The sequence below is a fragment of the Semicossyphus pulcher genome, unplaced genomic scaffold (genome assembly GCF_022749685.1).
Source record: "Semicossyphus pulcher isolate SPU_LCO1_2020_fin unplaced genomic scaffold, fSemPul1.0.p SCAF_6, whole genome shotgun sequence".
Lineage (NCBI taxonomy): Eukaryota > Metazoa > Chordata > Actinopteri > Labriformes > Labridae > Semicossyphus > Semicossyphus pulcher.
In genome coordinates, this window is record NW_027211737.1 from 13,918,592 (window position 1) to 13,941,985 (window position 23,394).

Consider the following 23,394-nt stretch of genomic DNA (forward strand, 5'->3'; position numbering starts at 1 on the left):
TCCCCTGCTTCTATGTCACTTCTCCTCAAACATGATTACAGACAACAGGAGATGGACAAAAAAAAAAATCATCTTGTTGCAGTAGACTCAGCTTTGACATGACTCCCACGGGCAAAAGGTACTTAATGTTCAGCCAAACATGATGATGCATACATGGATAACATGCAGTTTAAGGTGTAATTTCCATATTTATACCACGCTGACCTAGTTTGTTGAATGGCTCATTTTGAAGTGGCCTGCCAGCTGATAATCACTGCAGTAAATGTGTCAGTTATTCATTGTCACTGTCGTATTAATTGCAGGGAAAATGAATCAGGCTCACAGTCATTCAAGCGCCTGACCTCAGACATGCTGCATAGGTCAATAGGGAAACAGATTGAATCTAGCCATTTATAGTGAACAGGCTTTTCATATAGAACTGAATTACTCTACAATAGGTATATAATGACATGAATCATTGCAAATCTAATGATTCAAACCCCCTGCCATCTGACAAGCAAGTTTGGCTAAAACTACAGGCTGCTAAGATCATATTTTAGGGGGTTTATGCCTTTATTTCTTCTATTTTTTTCGTTGCCTGATTGTATGCGTGTTTGCAATCTTTAGTTGACCACCTGATATTCCCCCTTATAACTAAATTGTCCGAAAATATGTTGTTAAACATGCAGCAGGTGGATGGTCCATGCTATGCTAGAAACCTTCATGCAAGCCTGGATTTAGGGTCGTTTTTCCTCATTTTTAGTAATGCTTAAAATCATTATTAATGAGGCTACAATTATATTATTTTTATCGAATTTGGCGACTGTAGAATTGAAACATTCCGTCATTGAGTTGTTATTACTGAGTGTTATTGGAAACCTAACCACAGAGTCTTGCCATATTAGCATCGCTCCAATAAACTGCATTTTCATAATTGTGTTACGCGCCGATGTGCTGCTCAGGGGGGTGTGGACCGGCTCTCATCCTACTGGTGTGTGTTTGAGAGAGAGAGAAAGAAGGAGAGGCAGGGAAACAGAGTGTGTGTCTGTGTGTGTGTGTGTGTGGAGAGAGAGAGTGAGAGAGAGAGAGAGAGCGCACTCCAGGTTGGCGCAGGCACCGGTCCGGGAGAACGGAGCGTTGTGCGCGGCAGCAGCATGGCTTCGTCTCACGGGAGAAGTGACCTGCGGTTTGCAGACTGGATGGCAAGTTTACCACAGAGCATGCACACCATCCCGCTCACCAACTTGGCTATTCCCGGTAGGTGTTTCTCTGCGTTATTCCTGTATAACTGAGTGAGGAGTGCGTCCATCTCTCTCCTTCTCCACGCGTATTGCATGAAGCAGACGAGAAATGTACAAATAAGCTACGAGTTTTCATACAGTAAATGTTCTATTGCTTTTCAAACTTATGTGTTATACTCTGTCGTGTACATCTTTGCAACCTCAGACTTAGCTTCATTATACCTCATTAGAACAAAGGGTAAGACCTGTTGCGCAACGTGAGCAACACTTTTACTCCCTCTTATTATAGTTAGCTATCTTAAGTTCATACATTGTTACCCAGATGATTTATGGCTTCCCCGTCTAATTTTTCAAACAATCAGAAAAAAGAGGTTAAAAATCCTTTCAGTGCCACTCAACAGACTCAGAGTCGGCAGATGTACCACGCTGCTCTGTTTAGTGTAGGACTCGTGGCGTGTGCGTTCTGGGGTGGTGGCCACGGAGAACAAGAGACAGGCAGTGATGGATTCACTCTGTTCAATCAAAGGATCGCTCCGCTTCCTGTAGAAAATGAGCTGTTGGACCTGTAGCCAATCAGTGCGCAGGTCTCCTTCAACTCCATTCAAATTGGAAACTCTGGTTGTAAAGCACACCAGTGATCTGACTGATGGAATGGCTAATTAGCAGCCGGTTAATTCCATATCTGCTGCCTAGTGATTATCACACCTCCTCACAAAGCCCCCTTCTTCTTCTTTTTTGCGTTTCTAATCCTTTGTGCTCCTCCCTCTCTTTTCCCTCTTTGTCATCCTCAGCCTCACTCTCTCTCTCTCCATCCCTCTCTCTTGTTGGTGATACCTTGTGTGTTGAGGGTTGGCATGTGCTATGATGGCATTTCAGATGCAGATGGCTTTGAGTTTATGTCCAACAAAGCATACTGACCACTGCTCTTAAGGATGCCAAGACACGTGCCATTTATAAAAGGTTTAATCAAATACTAACTGGAAGACAGGAACAGCATGGCATGCATTACCTCATGCTTGTAATTTTGCTGAATCACATGACATGGGCAGTGTTACACCCAGTGTTCATCCATGCCAGGGCACCATGCTCCGTTCCATTTAATTAGGTATCATTACTTATTATTGGCCCTGCAGCCTCCATCCAAGCTGCTCTAACTATATCCTCCATTTGGTTACAGATTCTATAAACATCTTCCAATTCTCCGCACGTTCTTGTGTTTGTGTCGCACACATTTGGAGAGATACATTTCATAATCCACAGGATTTTGGGAGAATTTATTCAGCACAAACCATGTGTTGTTCTTGAAGTGTACGTATGATTTTATCTCAAAAGCGTGTCCCATATCAAATCTATTTGTATTACTTTGGAATGCAGCATTAAAAGCCATTGTTCATGCTAGAAGGAAAAATAACGGCATTATATCCTCCACAGGTTTCACACATCCTCATTATATTCTAAATGTTAGATTCCTAAAATCCTTCAGCATCCACCCGCTGTGATTCAGTGATGCTTTTTGTTTTCCAGGAGACAATAAAAAACACCTGCCGACAGTGTCATTGATCCAGGCCAAAGTGTTTTGACAGTTGGAGTACTCTACCATGTGGGGTTGATGTGATGGTACGGAGCTCTGTTGTTGCCAGAAAGCTAAACAGTCCCCGCTGTGTCTGTGCTGCCAACATCGCACAGCTGTACTCATTAGTACACATAATGTTGCATATTAAATTACTTTTTTTTAGGTTTATGATGACAGAGAAGACTAAATCTGATTTTTTTGTTTTAGTAGCACATGTTTTTCGTGTTTTAGGTAGTTTGTACAGAAGCTAGTGTAGCCAGATGACTTTAGAAGGAAAGGGGGAAACGGCATACACACCCAAGCATATAACACCTTATAGATTCTTAAGATAGCATCTGTGTTTGACAGATACAACAGCCACTGTACGACACATAGTATCTACTTACCATATGTGCTGTCACTGTTACCTTTGACTTCGACGTACCTTACCAATGTCTATGTGAAAACAGTTTTAAAAGCACAGCACACATAATGTATATGCTGATCAGTTCTGATGTAAATGTCTTGGACAGAATGATTAAATGATTTTGATCTGATCTGTTACTTTAATGAAGGAAGGCAATTTAAACATATTACATTACACAAAGTGGTTAATAGACCGAAGGATATTGCTTCTGTACATCATGTGGAGGTGGTGGTACAAACAGTGAGGAGATTCAGAGTCTCTAAGCAAAGGTACCTACCTCCATTTACTATGTAAGATACATAAAAGTAACTCTATCTACAGGGAGATTCTGAAATCAATTTCCATTGCAGGGACTGCATTTAACTATAAATTTAAGTGAAGACATTTTAGCTACAGAACAAAACAGAGAAACACAGAGAAGTTAGAAATACAGGAAATTAATTGAAGAATAAGTACTTGTTTAAAATAACCAGAACAGTAAAGATATGTTTACAGTTGAATGAGCCAGTGAGTAATTGTTTGGAAATGCTCATTCATCCTGGGTTTCCAATGGGATATCAGAACGGATTGAAAATGTCAGTCCATATCTAATTTCTAAGGGGCCCTGAATTTGAGATTTACACTTCTGAATTTCATGCAGCCCTTTAAAAAAAACAAACGAAAGACTCTTAAAATCAATTTTTGATTTTGGAAGCCAATGAAGGGAAGCCAGCACAGGGGGAGGACGGTCTCCCATCCTGAGGAGCCTTGCTGCTATGTTTCACAAGCTTCAGGCGAAACAAGGTCAACTGGCTGGTCCCACAGACAAAGAGTTACAACAATCAATAGGCAAAGAGATAAAGGCATGTCTCAAGAGCTTGAGAAAAAATGTTTACATTTCTTAGATAGAAAAACCTACCTCTAAGGACAAGGTTGGAATTTGAAGGGTGAGGAAGTGATGAATTTAGCTATCGCAAAGCCAAAGAAAGTTTTTGTCAATACAACATCTGAATTCCCCAGTACAGACAAAAGCAGTTCTAAAACATCAGAAAGTGCATTTACATACAGCTGCATATTATAAGTGTTACCGGCATAAGAATTGGTACAAATGAAGCATATTTCGTGAGAACAAAATGTGCTCTAAAATAGAACCCTGTGGTACACCAAGGCTGTTTCCAAACATGAACAGGTCAGTACTTTGTCCTGAGTTGCTCTTTCACACATGCAGCACCCTGCTGGAGGTACTTAGTGTCTGATTGTCTCTCAACAATTGTATATACTCTGTTCAGTTTAACAAAGACCTGACTTTGGTTGAACGTGCATCTGCAATATCAACGAAAGAGTTGCAAGAGATATAGAGAAGGCGGAAAGAATATAAAGCACGTACATTCCATGGGATATCAATGGCATCATCGGCACGCCCACTTAATTGCAGTCAATGCCCCAGACATTTACTCAACCTGTTCTCACAGCCGCTCAATCGGACAGTACACAGACTTTGTACAAGAGTGCTGGCCATATAGTTTCAACTGATTAGGACATTTTCGTTCTTCTCTGGGTAATTCAGGAGTGCATTTCATATGTGAAGGGCCTCCAGAGAGATGGGTACAGAGTACAATAAAAGTTATGATTTCCATCCTTAACTGATCAATATTGTAGGTAAGAGGCAAACCACTGCATAGCCTGATCCTGACTGAAACAACATTTTTGAGGCACTGATCGATCTGAGAGATCGATTTTGTCAAAAGCAGCAGAGAGGTCCAACTGTATTAAAATTGCATGATTTTCAGAGTCTAAAGAAACCAATAAATTATTTGTCACCCTGTGGAGAGCTGACTCAGAGCTGCTGTGAAACATAAAAGACATTTGTCCAGACAAAGAAGAAGAGCTGTGAAAAGACAGCATAGGTAAAAAAAAAAAACTAAAAAAAACACAACACTTTAGAGGGAAGAGGTTATTAGATGGTCACATTTAGGTTTCTTTATTAGAAGGCAGCATGGAACGTAGCTAGTGACCAGTGAGTTTTAACAGAGTTGTTTATTATGCTGTGACTCATGACATTGCACAGTAGCCAAGCTGAATATTACATAAAGATAATACATATTTCCATGAGCATAATCCTGCCAGTCCTCTGCCCGTCAGATCCACCTTGTTTGTAAGATATGAACATGGTAGCTCTCAGACATGACTCAGCTCTCCGTGTTGGCCTAACATGCCTATTTGGACTTACACCATGTCAACCTATCGAGTCTACAAGTCAGATTACCTGCCACAGGTACTCTCTGAAGCTAATAGGGGAATGAATTAGCAGGAGAGGAATGGAAAAGGCAGTGGTAGCAGATTTAAGATGGAGATAATTTAAGGAAGGGAAGACGGGAAGGAGAAGTGGTTACCAGTTCCCTTCCCCAGAGCTGATCAGTGGGGGACATGGTGGGCTGTTTTTCTGTGGCTATTGTTAGATCTGCTAGGTGAGCGCTGCAGACTGCCTGGCTGCATGTTCTTCTGGCTGAGGTGGTCAGCAAAGCTGTGCTGCCAGAGGTATTTAGATTCTGTTTCTCTGTGGTTCTGTCACCATGAAACAGGCTTTAGTGGAGGGAAGGGAACGGCTGTCAGAAACTCTGCTGGAGTAATTCGATTTTCAGTCATTTCGGTATGGGTGACATCAGTCGGATTATGTGCTGACTTGCTGGAGCATATATCTTTGTCCTACAGGTGTGGAGGAAAAATAAATGTAAATGTAATTTATGCCAACTATGATGTGTCATTTATGCCAACCATGATGTGACATCTTTTGTTTTCTGCGCAGGTGTGTCTTTTAAAAATCATTTTCTTTTCACATTGATTTCTTACCTGAGTCACTCTAAGTGACCCCAAAGAATCAGATATGAGCCCCAAATCGGAACTGTGCATGAAGGCCTGCAGTATGAATGCAGCCTTAGAGACAGACATCCTTTTGGGCAAGTTTTAGAGTCACCAATTAACCTAACGAGCATGTCTTTGGACTGTGGGAGGAAGACTGAGTACCAGGAGGGAACCAAAGCATGCTTGGCAACTTTTTACAAATGGTTGGTATAAAAACAAGTTTGAAAGGACAAATTGGATTCCTAAGGCAGTCAATAATGAACAAAAAAGCATTACAAAGTAGGTTGTTGCAAAAAATAATTAATTTGCTATTAAGGAAAGTAACATTTCATTTGACTTCATTCAAACCAGGCAAACTGTTGGATGGGATATGTGACTACCTTAAATACACTACAGTGCCCACACAGAGCCAGAGTTAGATTTGCATGAGATGGCTCACGAGAGCCCTACTTACCCTCTCCAATGGCTGACTGTAATAGCTTAAGGCTTTACCGGAGGTAAGAAATGAATAGCATACTTTAGGCCAGGGAAAAAGGGAGGCTGAAATTGTATTAAGGTAAGACGCCCTTGCAGGCAATAAAAACAAATCCTTCTGCAGAAGAGGCGTATTCATTCTTCTGGGCTCCCTCAGGTTAGAGGAAATGACCAGCCAAGGACTTACAGCTATAAATCTGTCAATCAGTCCCTTGACTAGTTCCATCTGATGCCATTTAAACCACTGAACACAAAGGATGAATGGTCTTAGATGCAGAGATTAACACTGGTAGTGTAGTTAGATGTATCAAGGCAGGAAATCAGTAAGGTAGAAGCCATTGAAAAACAGGAGAGAATTGGTTGGTAGTGAAAGCAGGAACTATATTCCTTTTAAGGAAAATGAAGCAAGCAGGTTGTAAAGAGATGGAACTGGTACAGCTATGTTCTTTAAAGCGGTGGTTCTCAACTGGTGGGTCGGGACCCAAAAGTGGGGGTTCGTGGAGCTGTTTTCGGTGGGTTGCAGATGTGTGCTTGGAAAAAAAAAAGATTTGGCATAAAGTCTATGCTGCGCTTTTATTTTGAAGGACATGGGTTTCCTATGACGTGCGTGCAGTAGTAGTGTAGTTTATTCACATTCCATGTATCCACTGATTGGTTAATCCCAAATACAGTTACATGAACATTCTTGTAACTTAAAGCCTCCTACAGTACATGGACTGATGTTGCACTTTTTTAGTTTTTTTCTGTAGAGGGAATATTTTCCTCTTATGCACTGCCACCTGCTGGTCATTTTGTTCGACTATGATACTGTTGTGTTTTGTGATGTTGACATACTGTGTATACTGTTAGGTTTGTCTCAGGTCCAAACTGCACCATTTTTCATTGAAGACATTTGAGATGTTAAAAAAGTTCAGAAATTTAGGTCGCAATTTTTCATTAAAGTAGCAATCTCGAAGATTTCGAATTCCATGCTCTTGAGCGCCTACCACTGGCAATAATCAGCAATTACACAAGCACTCTTCCCAATGTAACCAGATTTTTTCTGCAAATGTCGCCACAGACACACGGTCCATAAAAATACCATCTACTGTAAATGCAACGGCTTTCATCTGTGTTCATAGGCTCAATCACCATTGTTGAGTCATTACCCATTCTGTATCTCCATTTAGCCCTGCTTTGGTTTGATCAGTTAGTCTGTTTGACTTGTTGCTCATTCTTCTTATTCGGGCACGAGCACTGAAGGCGGTGCGAGGACCTCTTGGAATGCAAGGAATTATTATTTCACCGAAAGTAATCGCATATTTGGCGGCTTTAACATGCCCCAAAACTGATGAAGGTTGGCGTGCGCATCACAAGTAGGAAAACATTAAGTGTCATAGTGCTTTTGTTAATGGGCGTCGCAAAATTGCCCATTAGCACCCCCTAAAGTTCAGCCCCTCCAACAGGTTTTACCTACGTGCACCAAATTTGGTACACATATGTATCAGGTCAGCACCTACAAAAAAGTCTATAATGGACATACCCTAAACCCAACGGGAAGTCAGCCATTTAGTGTTCTGTGGCCTGGGCTGGGGCTCAAAGTCTGATGTTTTTTCACCAAAATGCCAAAAACAGAAAACTCCCATACATAATGTTCTATCTTCTTTATATTTCACTTGTATGACAAGAGTCCCAGCCTTAACACGACCACATGAAAAAATTTCCCATCAGGCATTTCACCCCCTATTGGAAACAGGAAATGACATGTTTTACTCTACAAGCCCCTCCTGCAAGGTGCTAAAACATAGTAACCTCAAATTTATGTCAGGAAACTCTTAAGACCTTGATTAAGGTTTGTGAAAAACCTTGCAGGGGTTTTAGCAGAGGGCGTGACCTGGTGGGGCGGCAAATATAACCTTTGCAATGATGCCTCGCCATGACATTTAGGCTGTGATAACTTGGCTGAACTTCATCATATCTGCACCAAATTCCACATGCTTAATAAGAGTCCTGCCCCAAACAGATTAACACACTCCTTTTTCTGTCAATGCTGTAGCGCCACCCACTGGTAAGAGCCTGTATAACCTCTCATATACATTGTCCAATCTCCTCCAAATTTCACAGGTTTCATGAGGGTACTGCCCTGAACAGATCTGCATAATAATTTTCTCTCATACTCTTAGCGCCACCTACTGCTAGGACCCAGTACTAACTCCAATATACAATGTTCAATCAGCTTCAAATTTCACATGTTTCATGACCGTCTCTGCCTGAACAGATCTACATATAAACTTGGATCTTGCTGATAGCACTGCCGACTGGTGCACAGCCCCTTGCTGCAGCACATGCTGTTTTCATGCACAAGCCGCGGCTGCAACACAGCCCAACATGGCCTTGGGTGCCAGGGCCCGTTCATCGCCGCTTGCGGCTTAAATTTGATTTTAGATCTCATGATTTTAGACGATGACACCTATCTACTTTTATTGTTACGAACATATTAAAACTTACAGCAAACTGGACAAATTGTGTTGCAAAATTAAATGCAAACTTTAATTGAAGAAAATCTTTTATCTAAAACGGAAAGACATGGCTCAGTATGGATTATATCCAGGCTGCCATTGCTCACTGCTGACAGTTAAATAAGTTTCCAGAAGGAGGCTATTTATCTTGATTATTAAAGTTAAATAATTTGAACCCTGTTGAAAATGTATGTGCTTTGTGCACACCGCCACTTGAACAAGAAAGGAGTAGCGAGGTAGGAGTCAAAGCGTGATTGAAGAATAGAGGGGGTTTTGTAAAGTGGATAGAAAGAGGAACCCTTCAAGAATAACTTTAAAATAATATATAAGATCCATACAGGGAGAGCGTAGGGTGGAGTGTATGGGGCATGTGGAGATCATATCTGCCTTGTAGTGTCATTTAGCTCATCGCCACACTGTTACTTTCCATGTCCTTCTCTTCTCCTCTCCTCTCTCCTCTTCTCTCAGCATCCTCAGATAGATTTTAAAATAGTCCCTGGTGAGCAGTAACGATTTTTCATGAAAAAAAAAAGGCTTAAACCACCAGTCGTTCTCTTTGAATGGTCTGCTCTCATTCAGCAGGAGTGACTCAGTTAACACAGGTCAGTCTCTAAAGTAGCAGTCATCACCCACCACCACCGTCATCCACTTCCCCCTCGTCGTCATCGTCACCAGTAAGTGAATCACTGTGTTATCATTGTCTCGGCTTGTTTCAGTATTTATCTGTTGCTCTTTTTCACTCTAGCATATTCTCTCTCTTCCTACATCGTCTTCTCCCCTGAAGGACATGAACTCCTATCTGAGATGTGATTATGTTGCAGAAAAAGTTCACATCCTTAAAAGTCCCGCTCTGTTCGGCCACTGTGACAATCGTTCAGACTTTCTGTCAAAGCAAAAAGCCATCAAACAGCATGAGGGCAGGAAGGTGGACACAGAAAACAGGTCATTCCAACAGGCCATGGCCGTTTTATTCAGTTTTATCTGATAGATCCAAAGCACAATTACTATGAAAGTCTCTTCTGATGGAGAGGGAAAGTTTGGTTCCTTCAAAATTTAAATTTCCTTTAGTTTGCATGCAAGTCAAAGGCAGCAGTGATTACTGTTTGATTGTATGCACACACCTACCACTGCACATCGAAGCTGTTGTCATTAATGAGATACTGCTCTGATTTGTGGTCGTTAAATAGTTAAGTGAATCAGTAGAATCATACACTGTCTAGTCTCTATTTACAGAGCAGCATGGATTTCCGGGACGTCAACTGTTCTGGTTTCAGTACGCTTGTAGTCCGAGTAATATTGACCAATCACGTACCAGCAGGCTGCGGCATTTGAAGGAAAAACAGTCCGTGTGGAGAGCAAAAGCAGGCGGAACATAATCCGCCGTAATGACGATGATTGATGATTTTGCTTCTTATTAATCTCTATAAACAGACATCTGCAGCAACTTCAGCAAACAATCCGTTCTAGATCAAAAATTCAACTTGAGATAAATTCCCTTGAAGCTGTGTCACAAAAGCCGTTCAGTGTTTAGATTTTCCGACTTCCTTGAGTGCATCAGAAATGATCGATCCGACCTCCGTTCAACAAACAAGCATTTTAAAAGTAGTTTTCTCTCCTCTTGAGGACAGACCTGACAAAACTTCATTTTTATTCTTTACAAATCTGCATCATGATGTTAAAATTTCAGCAAAGGTAAGACCCGTTTATGACAAGTAAATCACAAGAAAAACAGTTTATTTTTCTGTGAGCACGCGGAAAAGGAAGTCATTTATCACTAACAGCTGGCTATGTGCCCCAGCATGTCCACAGGTGTGCCCAGAAGCTGTATCGTCAGACTATAGCCGATGGGATCCGAGATTGTACAATGTCTAATGACATTAGGGGTTTTGTTTCTTGTACACACGAATAAAAGGGAGATGACTCACTTCTGAGACACAATCATTTGTTAAAATTTGCATGGGGAAGAAAATCCATCACAGGCACAGTTTGAGCAAATAATTCCAATCGTAAACAATAATTGATCATGCTCAGAGCTCATGATTTTTCTGGAATACTGCCTCCATGCACGACTTTCTCAGAGACGTTCTGCACACGTGGGAAAAAGTCGGATTTCCTGTGAGATCGTTTCTCTCTGCAGTATGCCATAACGCACAGACTTCCTGTTATACATATTAAAGGCAGTGCTTGTTAGTGATGCATGCGAACATTATAATTTTTCGATAGGTACTCAGCATTCACTAATCCTTTAAGAATGTAGTCAGTTGCATCATTCAATAGGTGACTGCTGAATGAGCTGCTGTTCTTCTCTTACATACCAGACAATGATTATGAATTGATTGTGAATGAATTGTGCAGATAAAAACACTTGGCTGTAATTTATTGAGAGAACATCAACAGAAAATGCAACTTGAGCGACAGAATAAAATAATTTCTGCATGATAATTATGATGTTTTGTTGCCTTAAGAGCCAAAGAGAAGTCTCTCTCAACAACAGCAGAGGCAGCTGTTGCGACTGGTTAAGGTCAAGCTGTGTAACGCAGTGACCCCGGTGGTACAGCTCAGCCTGTAGAGATGCTGTTTGCTGCTTTGCCCCAGGACGCAGCTGTCTACCCTGCTTATGGTCATTCTCTGGGCCCACTGCTGAGACCTGGCACTGGACTGTTAGCTGAAGGTCAATCCAGGCCCTGCGTCCGCCTCTATGTGTGTGTTTGAAGAAGAGGGCGTGCGTTTGTTTGCATGAAAGATTGAGGGAGCGTGATGAAGAGAGGAGAAAAAAGGGAGAGGGATTGATTGCATTGATGAGAGCAGGAGGAAAGCAGAATTATGGTCACACTAATTTGCTTAACATGTGCACACACACACGCAGATGTTTACCCTTTCCCCGCTCTCATTGGAGGTCACATTACCTGTGTCACCTCTGCATCAATTTATTGACACACATTCGCACTCGCTACAATGTTTTTATACTGCCTCTAATTGGATAATTATATTGTACTTTTTTTGTTAGCTTAGAGAATAACAGTCAAATGAGCTGCATAATTAAACTAGAATGAACGTTTGTTTAAAGGGCTGGATCAAACATGCTTTTTTGTTTCAAATAGTGTTTCTAATCTGTGCAGATGTTTTATCTACGGATGTCTTATTATCTGATATTTCTGCTGCCACTCCTAATCAATGACAATGAATGGAAATGTGTTTGTGATGCTAAAAATTCAAAAACAAAAGCTTTCAAAAAACAGTTCCAGTTACTCAGTTTAATCCAGTATCAACAGGTTTTTTTAATCAGGACTACTTTTTGCAGAAGAATCAGCTTTATGATTGTTGGCGTGTTAGAAATCTAATGTTCATAGCATACATACAGAACAGTACATCTTTTCTGTAGTTCAGCAACCCTATATGTACTTGTACTTGTAAATGTATTTATGTATAAATGTAATAGCTATCGACTACTTGTGTCGGGTCAAAGCCAGTACTTTTTCTTTATCTGTATTTAATGTACTGTCAGAGCTCTGCAAGACATCTGACATGTTGAAAACACCTTAAAAATTATAATCTGATAAACTCGATGATGAGATTCACCAAATTCCCACCAGGAATTGAAGAACCAAGGCGGTCATGTTCTGTTAGGATCCATGAAACAGGAGTACATGGTTGCATCTAACAATTACCTTATATGAGTTGGAGAAAACAGAATAAAGGACTCTGTTATTTAACAAAAAATGTGCTATACAAATGCAAGTGTAAAAAATCAATGCCTTTCTGAAAAGGAAATCACATCGGGTCTGGAAATGCAAACTGAGTCTCTGAGGAAAAGACTTAATTTAGCTGATATTGAAGACATACAGAGGCGGAGGTTTAACAAAGTTTTCAAAATCTTCCAAAGTAACATAATCTCTTTTCGGAAAATATGATGTTTGTTGACCAACAGCAGAGATGTGGAGTGGATCTGCAACTTACAATTTCCAGAGCACGAGAACAAACAAACAGTTGACTCCAGAAGAAGATGCCTTGGACATGCTCCTTTCATATCCCTTTATTCTTTACAACTGAAACTACCACATTTAACTTGGTTATTAAACCTTATGTCAAAGGAGAAACTTGTGGCCTTCTTTAGCAGATGGAGTTGCTTAGCTGTTTCAACCTTAAGTCACTTGATAACAGCTACACTGCATTACGGAGCACGGTGAAAGCTTGGGTAACAACAAGTAAGTTGGACCTTGTGTTCCTGTGAAATGCCTGTTCCCAAGTTTATGAAACAACTTTCAAGCTCAAATAAATAAGAGATTTAAGAGCTACTGTTGGGAGGACCATGAAAGTCCAAACAAACAGTAGCTAGTGGTGTACAAATAGGAATTGTAGGCACTATCAACAGACAATAGCATTTGGAGCTTCAGTATAAAAGATGTATGCTGAAGGTGTAAAAGAAAACCTAAAATATTGAGCACAGCATAGCTGTTCCCTGGGAGCTCTGTTCTTCCTCAGAAACATGACGGATGAAAAATATCATCTTTTCAAGTTGCCAGAGTTCATAACTTTCAACCCTGTATGCTGTTTTTTTTACTTTGTCAGTGTTGTTGCCATGGCGCCAGGCTGTTTCCAGCACTGACCCCACTCTTCCAGCTGCGTCCCACCACAGAAATAAAACAGGCAGCGGTCAATACCTGCATTCACACTCATGTTTGTTGTTGCGCTTTCCTCCAGGTTCCCATGATTCCTTCAGCTTCTACATCGATGAGGCGTCTCCAGTGGGGCCCGAACAGCCGGAGACGGTGCAGAACTTTGTTTCTGTTTTCGGCACGGTGGCTAAGAAGCTAATGAGGAAGTGGTTAGCGACGCAGACGATGAACTTCAACAGCCAGCTGGAGGCTGGGATCCGCTTCTTTGACCTGCGCATCTCCACCAAACCCCGCGACCCCGACAACGAGCTGTTCTTCGCCCACGGCCTCTTCAGTGCCACGGTCAGCTCGCGCGCTGAGTTTGGTTGTTTCTGAAGTGATGAATATTTTAGCATGTTTTTTTTGTTTGTTGTAATTTATGTGCAAGAGCAGACTGAGAGCTTAATCACACAAGGTCCTTCAGAGATTTAAAGTACACCACAGTTGTTTGGGTGCCTACATTTCATATCTGTATGTGATTAAAATAAATATTGATGTGAGTTTCATATTTACCTTTTTAGGTCAGAGAAGGCCTGGAGCAGATCAGCAGTTTCCTGTCCGCTCATGCCAGGGAGGTCGTCTTCCTGGACTTCAACCACTTTTACGGCGTGCAGAACCTGCACCATGAAAAACTGGTGGCCATGTTGAAAGAGGTGTTTGGAGATAAACTGTGCCCGGTCGTGTTTGCTCAAGAGGTAATATCTGAATCAGAGACACCTAACACTTAACAGGGTGCAGGATTAAGTGTAATGAACCGACCTACAAGCTGGCCTCGAACACTCATGCCGAACGCTTCTATTATCTTAAAGGCCCTTGATTGAGAGGAAAATCAGAGAACACACTTTTATTATGATGTTCAAAAGGCTTTTTATAATTATTGTTTTCTCAGTCTGTGTTTTGATCACTTGAGATTCAGAATGATGGTTATTACATCCATTCAGATTTTGCTCTTTTGCATAAAAGTCAAGTAGAAAAGTCCTCCCATGCTCAGAATCGTCTCTCTTTTATGTTATTTGTGATTGGGTTTTTTTTAATGGTGAAAGCACTTTGTGCTCCTAGTTGGAAAAATGCTTTACAAATTATTATTATTATCGATTTCGACCATCCCACCCTCCACCTTGAGGTGAGGGTGCAGAAATAAAGAAGAAATACCACTCAGGTTTAAAATTCATCAGCCCTTCACCACCTCCCACGGCAGCATCAGCACTCTCAGATCATAGCTTCCTGTCAGGTGCTGCTGCTCAGCGAGCATGAAGTGTAGAGGAGAGGAAAAGGCCAGTAGTGACTAGTGGATTCTGGGAAAAATAATGAACTTCTTTGCAGTGCTGTAGAGGGCATCCAGGGTGATGTTTAAATTTAGAGTAGACAAATGTCGAATGGGTGTTCTTTCCTCCACAGGTATTATATTCACTCCCCTCTTACATTTCCACATTGCTTCAACCACATCTGCTTTACTATTCCCTCGTCACTGATGGAACCTCACAGTTGCTAAACTAAATTTACATCCTGCACAACTTCTCCTTCAGCAGTTGTTTGCCTTATTTTAAGTGATAATAATGTACAGATGGGAACTCCTCTTCACAAATCAATTCATCAATTAATCAAAAGTCTAACTACCTCCCTATATCCCATCAAGGTAATTACCTCGCAGTCGACTGACAGGGAATATTGATTTTTTTGTTGTTGCTCCAAGCAATACATTTTGATTGCATATAAAACAGTGGTTGTTAATGTGACACAGCTGTCTGTCTTTCAAAATAACATACTTAGTGCGTAGGAGAGGGAAAATATCCATCAAAAAATGCAAGTAAACATAGACAGTGTGCGGGAGTTTACTTTCATTTTTTGATGGAATGAAATACTTGAGTATTCACTTCCTGTTTGCTTCCATTCAAATAAACATAAAGCTCTCTGAAGCCGCTTTCCCACTGGTCAAAAAACCCACTAACACCCGCTAACATCCGGCTTTTTTGCTTAATGGGAAAGGTTACAATCGGCATTCAGACCTGGGTCAAATGACTCTGCAGTAGACCTGGGTAATTAATGCCTCGGCTCGATCGGCACTGATGGGAACACAAAACCCAACACGCTAAATTTAGGTGGGAAGGTGTGCTCTCCCCTTATAACCTCCTGCTACCTTAAGTACATGCCTCCCTCCCTCCCTCCCCAGGTGACTCTACAGTACCTGTGGGAGAAGGAGTATCAGGTGCTTGTGTTCTACCACCACCCCATGGCCCTGGAGGTGCCCTTCCTGTGGCCGGGCCAGATGATGCCCTCTCCCTGGGCGAACACCACCGACCCCGAGAAGCTGGTGCAGTTTCTACAGGCGTCTGTCACCGACCGCAGGTCATCCTCTACACTTATTACACAGTGGCCACTCTCTGTCATGTGTTTAAATGGTACAAAGTCTAGTGACAATTATGTTTTTTAGCCTTAGTAATCTGTAACAGTATCATCACCTGTGTTTCCTGTATTAGAGCATTGCAAATGTCCACTCATGATGGAGTATTCTAGCATGAATTTGAGTTATTTTTACAGTTACACACTTTGCTCACAGTTCAAAATGTAATGACAATTTATTTTGTTGTATTAAGTTCAAAGTAGCAATTTAACTTAGCACGGGAAGATGGGTTAAATGCAAAGTTCTCAAAATCTCAGAGGCTGTGTGACTGCTAACAGGTATAAAATAACTTCATTTTTCTTTATAAAAATCTGCCATTCAAACTTTTAAAGTGACGGTAATGAAAACAAAAAACCCAACATAAATTTGCATTTGACATTTATTTTTGTGTCTGCATTTATACGTCTGTCTAAAACATTATTCTGTTTTTGTGTGGGCCAAATTAATTCTAAAGTCGAACAAGGTTGATCAGTGTATGTAGGAAAAACTCTGCAGCAGATGTCAAAATGTAATTTGCATTAATGCAAAAGATAGAATGCAAACAGCAAATTGCACGAAAAATCCAGCAGAAATAAACGGTATGAATGTGTGTCGTGTTTCCTGCAGGAGGAAGGGGACCTTCTTTGTCTCCCAGGTGGTTCTGACACCGAAGGCCAGCACGGTGATGAAGGGCGTGGCCAGCGGACTGAGAGAGACCATCACAGAAAGGTGTGTGCATCGTTTTGACGCGACAGAGAGACACGCAAAATAAGCAAGATGTTTAACGTTCGTGCTAACGTTCTTAACACCAAGATTGGATAAGATTTAGAGCAGGCGTCTCCAACCTTTTTTCACCTGAGAGCTACTTTGACAAAATTAAAGTGATGACTTCGCCCCGTGTTGATTCTTTTGACTGAAACGTTGGTACCACACATGAGGCACACACGCTTGTCGCTATGTTTCCTGCTTTTTCTTTGCGTGACCACCTTAATTGTCCATCATAAATCTGGCTAAACAGGCTAACAGCACCGAACTCCTCACTTTAGCTCAACTCGCGTACAGCATAACTGACCCGACCTGTGGATGAAGGTTGCTGCAACATTGCTGTGACTGGTTAGGTTCAGACATTGACAAACTCTCAAGGAGCAACATCGTTTTTTATTGACAGCTGATCGGCCTATCCTATTATTTTGTATTAGAGGGGGTGGGACATATCTGTGTTTGATTGAATTGAAGTAGGAAGACGCTTTCAGGGTGCGTTTAGTGTCGTCTGATTTTTTGGACAGAGTCTGTGAACCTCTTGGCGAGCTACTAAAATCCAGCTGCTGGTCGCTCGCGAGACCCCTGATGTAGAGCTAGCACATACCATACCGATCATATAAACAGGCACATTGGACCAAAATGATTGCAACACCTGAGGCAACAGAAATGACATGACTTACCCATAATACCTCACAACTAACATTCCCGAGCAGGAGCATTGTATGTGAGTCATCATGGCATTTTGTGATTTAATCCAGAGGCATGTTAGCTTCCACAGGTATCCCCAGGTGTTTGACACTGATTTTCTGAGTTGTTTCTTTCTATTCCAACGGCTGCCACAAACCCGAGGCACCAATATCGCCTCCGTCTCAACTCTCGTTGATGATTTTTATTCCCTGGTTTACCCTCAGCTTTGTATTTCACCCCCCTCTTAATGTCACCAGTTTGGTAAAAGCCTCAGCAGCAAAACAATCAATTCTGCCTCCATGAATAATTCATTTGATAGCTCCTCTGTCAGCTATTCTCACCAGGCGTTTGGTTACTTTGATGTAGGCGTCCTTCATTATCATCCATTCGCTTTGCCACACAGACTGCACACGTAGGACTGGAAACAATGCAGGCATGAGGAGGGGACATTTTGCCTTGTGGAAAGCTGGGCGAGGCTTCTGCAGTAGTAACACCCTGCCCCGGTGCACAGCTCATATGAACATGACCAGCATCTGTTCAGAGTGTCATCCTCACAGCTGGTGTCTGGATTTCAGATATCCCAAGCTGTGCCACAGAGATCTTTTATCACAGCTTGTCTCCTCTGTGTTAAACCAGCCAACCATAAATCTTCCCTTTTTCCAACCCCATCTATATCTTTCATGACTTTATTTCCTACCTCCTGCTCTCTTATCCTGATGTGTGTGTGTTTCTGTGCATCCCTCCCAGGGCCTTGCCCGGCATGATGCAGTGGATCAGGTCGCAGAGGCCCGGAGAGAGCGGCATTAACATTATCACAGCTGACTTTGTCGAGCTCGGAGAATTCATCAGCGCAGTCATCACCCTCAACTATCACCTGGATGATGATGAAGACGATGCCCCCTGAGAGGCCACAGGGAGGCGTCGGGGAGCGCGGTCGCCACTGGTGGCTCGCTCTCACTCTTTTCTCTTTGGCATTTATTTCATGAAGGGAGCGGCACTGCTCCTATCACCTTGTTTAGGGCTAGAGTGAATTGAGAGATCAAATGGAGAAAGAGGATTTAGGTAAGAGGGGTGTGGATTAGGAGAAACGCAGTGTTTGGTTGGAGCACGAAGAGAATGAGGTTTTGTTTGTTTCCGATTTTGGGGAGAAAAAAGGTTTGTTTTTTAAGTGTGATGTTTATTTCCCTTGCTTCCTGTGCTGTAAAAATAACTGCTTCTTCTCACGATCACATGCACTTCACAAAGGGTAGACTCCTCAGAGCATATCCAATTTCTGCTTAATGTATCGGTACATCACTCTTTGTATTCAAGTGACTTTGACCGTCCGTGTTACTTCAGTAAATCATAATGTAGGCTGGTGTAGGTAGCTGGCATTCGTTTGTCTTTTTCTTGTTCTAGCAATATGCATCCCTGGTCAGATCACTGTAGGGGTTTTTTTTCTGAAGAGCAAACAGATTGACTGCAGTGTTAAAAGTGTAATTACTTTTTATGTCTATGTTCTCCTTCAGCCACAATCTCTCCATGAAGTCATCTAGGCTGCTGAGACATCAATAAGACACCTTTGTTTATTGGTAAACCCCCGGGGTCATGTTAACAATTTCCACATTCATTTGATTAGTACGGATAGATTTGCAATCAGTTCTACCGGTCATTTCTAATCAGTTTAGAATCCAGCGTGACAAATGTATCAGATTGCGTGGTGGGTGCCGAGTCGTGATATCCAAGTATAAAAATACAGTGCAGCTGGGTGCGAGAGTCTCTCCACTGTCTGTGTCTCCTCCGCTGAATGCTCTCTCCCTTTATGTGCGTCTATACTTACTGTTGTAGTGTAGTATAATATGAGTCATCATGAGATGCATCACGGTGTTTTGTATTTCATAATAAGAGGTGATAAAGTTGCTTAACAGTCATTCAGAGACCCTTCTTATTCAGAAAGGGTAGATGGTTCTGAGTCAGGAGGTGTTGATGTAACAGCAGTGCTTTAACACCTGGAGAATATTAAGTCATCGCTCTTTGGTGTCTACTCTATAAGTGTTTCATGTTTCTGAATGTTCCAGATTTCTGCTCTGTCAGTACTAGTGCAATACATTTAGTGCATTTTCCTTCTTTCGTTTGTGTTTAATGCAATGTGTTCTGTAAGATTAGAAAATGCATAACATTGAAATGGCCCCCCGGGAAGATAATGGAAATATGTCACTGGAAGATTTACACGAAAAAAAACGCATACAAGTCAAACACACCTTCAGAATGTATTCTGTAAGGACATTGTTGTCTGTTAACATAAAACCAGAAAACGTTTAATTCATGAATGTATGCGTCTTGTGAGTAATTGTGCCATTTCTAAAAGTCTCATGAGATAGAGCGATGGAACAGTCCAGTGACACCAGCTGGAAAGTGATTTTTGTATTGTATGCTTCAACGTGAAAGTTCAAACTGTACTTCTTTCACTTCAGTGTGGTTTAATGTTCAAATGTTTTATATCGTGGAGAGTTTGTACATACTGTAATTGCAAATAGCATATCGCCGATGAATTGTAAATTATTTAAATTATTGCAGAGTCATTAATAACTTCTTCTTAATTTAAACCTTAACTGAGATGTCAAACTGCTTCTTGTTTTCGTTTTTTTGCATGGATCTTTTGTTGAAACCCAACTATATGTACAAAAGGTTTGTGCATCTTTTCATTTCTTACAAGTTAATCTGCATATTGTTCTTAAGAGCAGAAGTTCATCTCAGCTGGAAATGTTTTTACCCTTTAAGACAAATTATTTCTTTTTAAAAGGTTACACTGCTACTATCCCGCACAGATTAAGACTGAAACCACACAAATGAGCAGACTTGACAAGGTGTTCACATTGTGTTGTAAGGACTTTTGTGTCTTCCCTGCTCCAAACTGTTCTCACTGCTTTTACGTTCTGGTGTGAAAAGAGTCCTTTGCTGTTGTAAAACTCCAAACATTTTGTTCAAATGAAAGTGACTCTGTTCTTAGTGGAAAAAAAAACAGCAATCAAATAAAGCTTCTATGCCTCATGAGTGACCTAATGAAGTATTATTTCATGACCACTTTCTGTCTTGATTGGTTGGTTAGTTTCTCAGCAGTAAAAGCTTTTCCTGTTCAGGGTCGCGGGGGGGCTGGAGCTTATCCCAGCTGTCATAGGGTGAAAGGTGGGGTACACCCCGGACTGATCGCCAGTCAATCACGGGGCCGACACATACAGACGGACAACCTTTCATGCTCACACCTAGAGTCACCAATTAACCAAACAAACATGTCTTTGGACTGTGGGAGGAAGCTGGAGAACCCGGAGAGAACCCATGCATGCACGTAGAGAACATGCAAACTCCACACAGAAGGCCCCCAAACGTCCAAACTGGGATTTGAACTAAGAACCTCCTTACTTTGAGGCGTCAGCGCTAACCACCTCACCACTGTGCAGCCCCTGACAGAGAACAATAAAAAACTATAATTTGATTAAATCCCTAAATGGCATTGCTCTAAATATCAACTAGCTTTGCAGCATTTTAGCTTACATAGCAGTAATTCATTCCCTATCTTTTAAGAGCAGCATCTTAACACCATCCAGTTTCCAGGGTGATGAGGATAGAGGTGGGTGGGCAGCTGCTCTCAGGGTGACTTTCTTAGACGGTGTTTTAACTCAGCATCTGCCATCCTGCAGCCAGGTGTTACTCACTAAGAGGTCACAGAGATGACAGAGATACTGAGTGGCTTGCTTCGTGTGCTTTTATGTGCATCTTACAGCAGAAAAACAGCATTATGTTGAGTTATTCTGACCTTTTGATTAGTGACTCATGCCATGTAAGCATGAGAAGTGATCATACATTCACTGTTATTAGAAACATGTCATAGAAATTCACACATGCTTATCTAAAAGCTGCTCAGTACAACAGCAGTGCTGTGTTGGTAACCACAGCTGACCAGATGGACATTAAGTGCTTCGACTGCTTTGATTGAACATCACAGAATTACAGCGGCGGGAAAAGCAGTAATTTATGTCCTTGGATTCTCTTGAAGCAGTCATTTACTGGAGAAGTGAGAAAATGCAAATGCACAGTGTTATTATTGTGGTGTTATGCATGTGTGTGTTAGTCTGTCTCTCTCTCTGTCACGATCACGCAGGCGGACGCAGAGATGAGGAGGAGGAAGAGGTGTAGGACGCAGAGATGGATGACGGAATTCAGACAGCTTAAAGAGGGGCAGCAGCAAAATGCGCCGTTTCACAAAAGTTTGGAGTGTGAGGAGGAGGAGGAGAGAGGCATTTCACCAGCTACTCATGGGGGTACATGACACAGGGGGGCAATTTGTCTGCCAGTAGACGGCACTATAAAACACACTACAGTTTTATATTTAAATAGACATGAAAAGCAAAAATATTTTGCTCTCATATTAAAATGAACAAAATGAGGCTGATTCACAAAAAGTAATTACAGATTGAGTCCTTATCAGAGAACAGGAGAGAATGTGGGAACTGTAACAAAACTCAGATACATGGTGAGAAAGGGTTAGGATTCAGGGTTATGGTCAGAGCAGTGGTTCCCAACCTTTTTCTCTTGGAGTCCAGGTCTATTTGGGATCTTTTAATTTAATTGATTAACAACTATAAAGTCATTAAGGTTCAATTTTGGTTTCATGTTTCCAACTTATCTGGTGGCCCCAGAGTGCCTGAGTGCCGCCCCTTCGACCAGGAGCCCCGAGCTCAACTCTTGGCCCAGGCCAACATCCAATGGACCAACCCTGGGCAGAGAGCAGTGCAATCATTGGATTCTAGCCGTGGCTCCATCAGAAGAGGGCTGTGTGTGATTTGTTTGAATAAACTATGATAGAAAAATAATTTATATAAATGTGTGTAAAAGTAAAAATACACGCATCATAATGAATGGTAAATAAAAACATTGTAAGGTGCAATAAAAGATGGCAATAAGTGCTAAATAAGAACTTTCTGACAAGGCTCAAACAAACACACAATTCAAACAGTTACAGAATCTGTGGGTTAAATCTAAATACCTGGTGTTAGGGTGTTATGGTTAGGCCCAGAGCTAGAGCTAGGGCTAGTGTTTGGGGGTTAAGGTTAGGATTTAGTGTTAGGGTTCAGGTTAAAATCTGGGTGAACCACTGGAGGTGTATAAACATGATAATCACAGATCATCAACACTTTGTGTTACATCTAAATATATTAGAGTAGCGTCTTAACCATCCTTTTTATTAGTTATGATTCAACTGAACATATCACTAAGGCAGCTTATGACTCCTGTTGTCATCAGTATTTGAATGTAATTGTTGATATTCAGTGAAAACCGTGTATCTCTTTAATGCAATTTTTTAATGAAAGAATCAACGTAGATTTAAGCTTCAGTACAATACAGATTGTCGATCAGTCTTTAGGGTTTTTAGATGGTTACATTTTCCAAATACAAATTTCAGAGTTTCTGTTTCCAACTTGAACATCCTCAGTTTCAATTTCAACATCTCTAACTATGGTGGTAAATTGTACTTTAGTAAAAAGAGTAATTTCTTTCCAAAAATTGAAACGTTTTTAAATGAGAAAAAAGCGTTAAATTACCCAGTATTTCACAAGAAAACACACAAAAAAAACCCTGATAAAAGTCAGAAAGAAAGAAAACAAGATACACGTTCTAGACTCCTTGTCTGGAAAACATTGGCCTGTAGAATACTGTCTCACAGACAGTCCCTGTTAACTATAAACCATATTAAATATCATTTTTTATGTAATTCCTGACCATTATTGACAAATAGTAGGCGCAGACAAAAACGGGGATGACATTCAGCAAAGATCCCTGGCTGAATCCAACCAGAGATGTTACAGTTACATACAGGACTCATATTAACTATTAGACTCTCAGGACACACAAATCACTTTA

The 23,394-nt window shown here is 41.3% G+C and overlaps 1 protein-coding gene across 1 annotated transcript; it reads left to right on the forward strand.

Annotated features, from left to right (window-relative positions):
• Positions 1-958: 958 nt before the first annotated feature.
• On the forward strand, positions 959-20,533 carry plcxd3 (phosphatidylinositol-specific phospholipase C, X domain containing 3). The gene is made up of 6 exons (XM_069683878.1): positions 959-1,236; positions 13,714-13,970; positions 14,189-14,362; positions 15,838-16,013; positions 16,675-16,776; positions 18,244-20,533. The coding sequence occupies exons 1-6, from the start codon at positions 1,134-1,136 to the stop codon at positions 18,398-18,400; spliced, it is 969 nt and encodes a 322-aa protein (XP_069539979.1). The 5' UTR covers positions 959-1,133; the 3' UTR covers positions 18,401-20,533.
• Positions 20,534-23,394: the final 2,861 nt, after the last annotated feature.

Excerpts from the sequence above, each read along its gene's own strand:
- plcxd3 (XM_069683878.1), top strand. The coding sequence starts at position 1,134 with ATGGCTTCGTCTCACGGGAGAAGTGACCTGCGGTTTGCAGACTGGATG. Across the intron at positions 1,237-13,713 it reads CACCAACTTGGCTATTCCCG|GTTCCCATGATTCCTTCAGC; the intron begins GTAGGTGTTTCT and ends GCTTTCCTCCAG. Across the intron at positions 16,777-18,243 it reads AGAGAGACCATCACAGAAAG|GGCCTTGCCCGGCATGATGC; the intron begins GTGTGTGCATCG and ends CATCCCTCCCAG.